The sequence below is a fragment of the Carassius gibelio genome, chromosome A19 (assembly GCF_023724105.1).
Source record: "Carassius gibelio isolate Cgi1373 ecotype wild population from Czech Republic chromosome A19, carGib1.2-hapl.c, whole genome shotgun sequence".
NCBI classification, from domain to species: domain Eukaryota; kingdom Metazoa; phylum Chordata; class Actinopteri; order Cypriniformes; family Cyprinidae; genus Carassius; species Carassius gibelio.
Window position 1 is genome coordinate 3606218 of NC_068389.1, and position 6502 is coordinate 3612719.

The 6502-nt window shown below is 44.9% G+C and overlaps 1 protein-coding gene across 1 annotated transcript; it reads left to right on the forward strand.

The window, feature by feature from the left end:
* The first annotated feature begins 1240 nt into the window (after positions 1-1240).
* On the forward strand, positions 1241-4804 carry LOC127934901 (nucleoside diphosphate kinase). The gene is made up of 5 exons (XM_052532456.1): positions 1241-1372; positions 2798-2930; positions 3369-3470; positions 3557-3669; positions 4600-4804. Exons 2-5 carry the CDS (start codon positions 2802-2804, stop codon positions 4715-4717), a joined length of 462 nt encoding a protein of 153 aa, XP_052388416.1. The 5' UTR covers positions 1241-1372; positions 2798-2801; the 3' UTR covers positions 4718-4804.
* Positions 4805-6502: the final 1698 nt, after the last annotated feature.

The following is a 6502-nucleotide window of genomic DNA, read 5'->3' on the forward strand; positions in this document are numbered from 1 at the left end:
AGGAACCGAAACTCCATCGGTGACAGAATGGAGAAAAAAACCTTGGGAGAAACCAGGCTCAGTTGGGGTCAGTTCTCCTCTGACCAGACGAAACCAGTAGTTCAATTCCAGGCTGCAGCAAAGTCAGATTGTGCAGAAGAATCATCTGTTTCCTGTGGTCTTGTCCTGGTGCTCCTCTGAGACAAGGTCTTTACAGGGGATCTGTATCTGGGGCTCTAGTTGTCCTGGTCTCCGCTGTCTTTCAGGGCAGTAGAGGTCCTTTCTAGGAGCTGATCCACCATCTGGTCTGGATACGTACTGGATCCGGGCGACTGCAGTGACCCTCTGATCTGGACACAGACTGGATCTGGTGGCTACGGTGACCTCGGAATAAGAGAGAAACAGACTAATATTAGCGTAGATGCCATTCTTCTAATGATGTAGCAAGTACATCGGGTGTTATGGGAAGTGTTTCCGGTTCCGGTTTACCTAATTAATGCAGCCTAAAAATCCTTTAACGGATTTGGATATTAAAAGCATATTAGTATGTTATGTGTAAGCCAGGTTAAAGAAATGGGTCTTTAATCTAGATTTAAACTGCAAGAGTGTGTCTGCCTCCCGAACAATGTTAGGTAGGTTATTCCAGAGTTTAGGCGCCAAATAGGAAAAGCTGCCGCCCGCAGTTGATTTTGATATTCTAGGAATTATCAAATTGCTTGAGTTTTGTGAACGTAGCAGACGTGCAGTTTCCCTGCGTGATTGAAAAAGGCTTCAGAAATCAGAGAAAAGGACTGTTCCCCATAGCGTCTTAGCCTAAATGGTTTAAAACGCAGTACTTGTTCCGTATCTAAGGGAACCGAGGTTAAGTTAGTAACTGAGTACGTTTCCCTCATTTCAGGGTTCACATACTGAGATATTTCTCTTAACCTCCTTTTCTGAAACAGGCCTCTGCTTTTGCCTTTTGGTTGTTCGACTCAACATATCAGAACTGTTTAATCAAATGCATTTGCAATGAAAGGTTTATTATTATTATTTTGCGAAATTCACTGTAATTTCTTTGTCTTTCTATTAAATAAATCCTCAGTTTACATCTTAGTTTTATGAACGGTAAATATGTCTAAATTTGGCAAATAATTCATTGTTTGACATTAGTTTAGAATTTAGTATTTTTCAATCTGTAATCTGTCATTTATTCGTTCATTTATTAAGATTAATTATTTAAATGAATCTGTTCATTCAGAAACCGTGATTAATCAGCACAAGAGCCTCCAGCTGTGATTGTGAGATATATCGTTAGCCACGCCCCCAGAGGCCGGCCTTTATAAGAGCACCGCGCACGGAGCACCGTCTTCTCTCTTCCGTCCTCCGGATCCGCCACTGCTCCGTCTCACCCGTAAGTGTGTGTGTGTGTGTGTGTGTGTGTGTGTGAGATACACACAGTCTGATTCTGGCGTGTTTGTGTGTCTGTTTGTTCACGCAGGACTCGTGTTTGCCAGCAGTATGCAGACTAGCGCTTCGTGCGTCTCTTTTGAAGCGGTCACCTCACATTCCTACTGTAGTGTAACGTTACTGTACTCGTGCAGCAGCCGTCGCGTTAACCAGTTGACACTTCTCTTTGTTCTGTTAGCCCAGTCGCTTTATTGGCCGGCTGTGGACAGCACACACCCATCTCAGGCCTAGATCGCGTCAGAATCGCGTCGCGTCGCAGTGAGCGGCGGAAGCACATGGCGCATATGGCTGCCGCGCGGCTTACACGCGTTTGACGCGCTGCGATCTGCACTTGAGCTCTGCTTGTATGTGAATTGTGTTTTGTGGTGAATACAGGCGTGTTCGTACCAATGGACTCTGTGCGCGGAGCAAACTCTGCTAAAGATAACAGTGCTCTTTATTATACTGGGCGGGAACGCGCGTGCGCGCCCTCTACTCGTTCACTTCTGGAGTCAGTGGACACGTGACTGACTAGACACGTTAAGAGACATCCGGGGAATGTGCGGCCCTGTGATCCGGGTCACGTGACTCCACTCTTGATTTAGTTTCGCCTGTCTTCTACAGCTCAGCTGAAGGTGTCCGTTTGACCTTTTGTCTGGTGTATGCTCCAATATAAACTAAATAAACATAAAAAAAAGAGAAAGGATAACCATAAATGCCACACAATATTCGGTTTTGTTAGTTCGCGCTATAATTCAGATTTAAACCATTCAAGTCTTGTTGGATTTGTCTCTTTGTAAAATACCATAATTTGACACTTATTTTTGCCATAAAAACCTAATGTAAGAACATAAAACCTTCTGTAGAAAAAGCAGATTTCCCCAAGTCGTATAAATCCTAAACCTGTGTTTAACATCAGCTAGGAAGTGTCTTGGGGAGTACGTAAGATCTGTCAGATGTGAACGCAGACACTGGTTCTCAACTCCAGTCCTCGGGACCCACTGCTCTGTATATTGTGTATGTCTTTATTTAACACACCTGATTCAGATCATCAGCTCGTTAGGATGGACTCCATGAACTGAAATGTGTTTGAGCAGTGGGTCCCGAGGACTGGACTTGAGAACCACTGCACTAAACCGATGCGTTCATGTGAAAACACAAGCTATAACTCCTCAGACACGCTGTGCTGTATAACTGATGAACTCGTTATATAGGTGTGTAACGGCACAGATGAGTCATTACTGAAGCGCTCCCAGTGTGTTTCAGGATGAAGTGCTGTTCTTCAGGCCTTCACTGGTGTTGTGTTCCTCAGTAAACGTCTCTGTGCTGAACACACTCGCTCCTAATGTGTGTGTGACCCGTGTGATGACGTACGTCTCTTGTGTCTCAGAACAATGGCTGCCAGAACAGAGCGCACCTTCATCGCCATCAAGCCGGACGGCGTCCAGAGAGGCCTGATCGGAGACATCGTCAAGCGCTTCGAGCAGAAGGGCTTCAGACTCGTGGCCATGAAGTTCCTCCAGGTGTGTTCCCTGAAGCACTTCCTGTTCACCGCTCCACACAAACATGACTCGAGTGCACACTTAAACCGTTCACTGATGACTCAAACATGGGAATCACATTCATTACATTTAGAAGTGATCACTGTAAATGATAAATCAAACTTGCTCTCGGTTGACTTGGACTCAGGATGCCATTACTAAATGCCTACAATGGTATTAAAGAAACCTGGCGTTGTAAAGGGTGAACGGTCACTCATAGTTTGGTGTAGTAGTGAGTTGTCCCTGTAGAGAGCAGGTTATCAGAAGGAGACCCGCTGCAGACTGAGTGTTGGTCAGATGTTCACTAGTGAGGGCAGAACACACGAGCAGCTGGTGCTGACTGACGAGTGTGGAGGCTAGGTCGTGTTCAGACGACTGAAGCGGATGCTAACGCTCTGCTCCTGTGCTCTGATCTGACAGGCGTCTGAGGACCTGCTGAAGCAGCACTACATCGACCTGAAGGACCGTCCCTTCTACCCCGGTCTGGTCAAGTACATGAGCTCCGGGCCGGTGGCTGCGATGGTAAGTGCTCTCCAGCTTCAGCTGTGTGTGTGTGTGTGTGTGTGTGTGTCTGGACCGTGTTTAGAGTGCTCTCTCTCTCTGGTCAGGTGTGGGAGGGTCTGAATGTGGTGAAGACTGGAAGAGTGATGCTGGGAGAGACCAATCCTGCAGACTCCAAGCCTGGCACCATCAGAGGAGACTTCTGCATTGAAGTGGGCAGGTGAGTGTGCTTCCGCCCGTCACGCTGGTGCTTCATACACGGCTTCTGGGAAACTCACCCCAGGTGTGTGTTAGTCTGTATGAATGTGGCCCGCTCTGACACATCTAACTAGATTGATCTAACATTAGCGTAACGAACCGATGCAGACGCAGCTGAACGTCAGGTGAGTGAGGTGATGTGTCCTATCCTACTGATCCAGGGACAGTCATTTAAAGTCATAGAATATCTTAATGTTAGTATTTAACACTGTAGACACAGCCAGTTTTACTCCCTGAAAGATTTAATTAAAATTACTCCACAGTAGTGTTAGTCTTACACACAGATAATGTGGAGTCATGTGGTGTTGTGAGTGACCGATGTTATGGGCGGGGCTTGATTAGCAGCAGGTCACATGATCCAGACCCTTCAGAGACTTCTAATTGGGCCAAATAGAAAATTAAGTGAACTAACTTCTACTTTGAAATTAAAATGTAAAGTCTGTTCAAATATTAGAAGTTGTGAATATAAATAATTGGTAATCATGTTAAAATGCACATTTCACTTCTAACATTTATGTAGTTCTGTTCTCTTGGCCGTTTCTTTAAAAAAAAAAAAAAAAAAGTCCAGAAATTAGTTAAAATCTGTCCGTTGTTTTTAATTATGATGTCATTCTGTTGCCGCCAGCCAATCACTGCACTGATAGTTTAGATTACAAACACACGAACCCTTTTTAAACAGACCCCTGAACGTGTGATCCTCTCTGACTCGGTCCAGCTACACGATCTCCATCCGGTGCGGTGGAGGAACGGAGTTAGATACTGATGAGTGTGATGAAGAACTGCGGTTCTCATGATGATGTTTGACAGACTGGAGCTGTACAGAAGTGTTCCTGAACCTGATCTGTGCCCCGTCTGGTCTAAAGATAACCCTCCTCTTCTCTCCTGTGTGCAGGAACATCATCCACGGCAGTGACTCTGTGGACAGTGCTAATAAAGAGATCAGCTTGTGGTTCAAGCCTGAGGAGCTGGTGTCGTACAAGAGCTGTGCACAAGACTGGATCTACGAGTAAACCCCAGACCCGTTATCAGTATGAACCCCAGTGTTTGTGATTCTTGTCTTGCTGAAGCACTTGCTCAATAAATCAAGATGTGCCACATTTGTCTCAGTCATTAATGCTTGATTCTTCACAGCAGTGAGTGTGACGCTAGTTTGATTTACACCGTACACTCAGAGAAACAGCAGAGATAGACCGGGTCCTGGGTCTGCAGAACTAAACCAGCCCAGACGATGATCAGAACTAGACCGATCATGTCTTCTGTCCCGGGGGCGAGATTTAACCTGTGACTCAGCAGCTGTGTAGAAGGAGCACAACACCTGTGTCAGGTCCAGAGACATTCCTCCCAGCTCCGTGTGTGTGTGTGTGTGGATAACCTTGGGTCTGACTGAACTTTACATAACCTGGGAATAAGAACAGGATAAAGGTGTGTGTGTACACAAAGCAAATCTGAGTCTGTTTTAGAGTTTGGGTTCCCCCATCAGGGAGATAAACACACTACTGATAACAGACTCCAGAAGGATGACACACGCACACACCCTGTCAGAAATGAATGACCTCATCCTCACATCAACATTATATGATCATATTACCCCAGTCCTACAGTCTCTACACTGGCTACCTGTTCACTAGCATATCACTTACACAGCATCGCTGCTTACTGATTGGTTTAGCTCATTAGAATCCTGAACTCTGGATTAGCCTTCCTGATGATGTTCAGACACTGTTTAAACCTAGATTAAACACATCTCTCACGTAACGCGTCTTCTCCAGTTCCAGTATCTGATCACATGATCATTCTGGGTTTGAACAGTATCTCTTCTGCCATGGGACGGCCGTCCTGAGGGAACCAGAGATTACACGCTTCAGTCTGGATCTTTTTACACATTTTAGGCCAACTTTACAGGAATGCTGAAGGGCTAAGACCTGTTTCTAGTCACCTTTATTTGTTTAACGCTTCATAAAACACTGGTTGTGTCAAACAGGAAAAGAGTTGATGAGACAGGAAGTGAGTTCACGGATGACTCGGTGATGTCATCATCCGGTTTGATCTCGTCCAGTCTCGATATGAAGAGACAGTGAGGAGTGTGCTGACCTTGTTAGTGTGTTTTAATGAGGGCCAGGGTTAGAGATCACATTAACACATCAGTTTATTAAAGGGTTTCCAATGCAACACAACTATAACTGTTCCAGGTCAAACAACAGTGCCATTTAAACAGGAAGAAGAAGAAGAAAACAGGGTTCAGATACCGCAGTCTGGAAGAAAGAAACTGTCCAAGAAATGATCAAGAGAGCAATGCAACTGATGTGACAAACTAATGATCAAATCCTCTGTCCTCCATTACGATCTGATACAAATAAAAAGAGCTTATTGTCAGACTAGACCAGTCAAAGATGATCAGTTCTGACTGTATGTGATCCAGCCCCAGAGCTGCTGACAAACACTGCTGTTTCTCCATTCATCTCTATAGGACTGACCATCTCTGTGCTTCTACACTGCACTGCATTGATGGTGGAACTGTGTGTGTGTGTGTGTGTGTGTGTGATCTCAGATGTTAGACGGCTTCATCACCACATGTAGTGATTTTCAAACCAGTGTAATGGCTTTGGGCTTAAATATTAATGTTAATGTTAAGATTTCACTTAGATCACAGTATTTACAGGGGAAACAGTCAGGAAATTCACTTTGACAGTAAAGAACAATCATGTAAGATTGTCCAAATCTGAAGGATTTTAGAGAAGCGTTAACTTGTAGAGCCTCTTACACAACACAAGGAAGACACGAGTGTAATAACAACA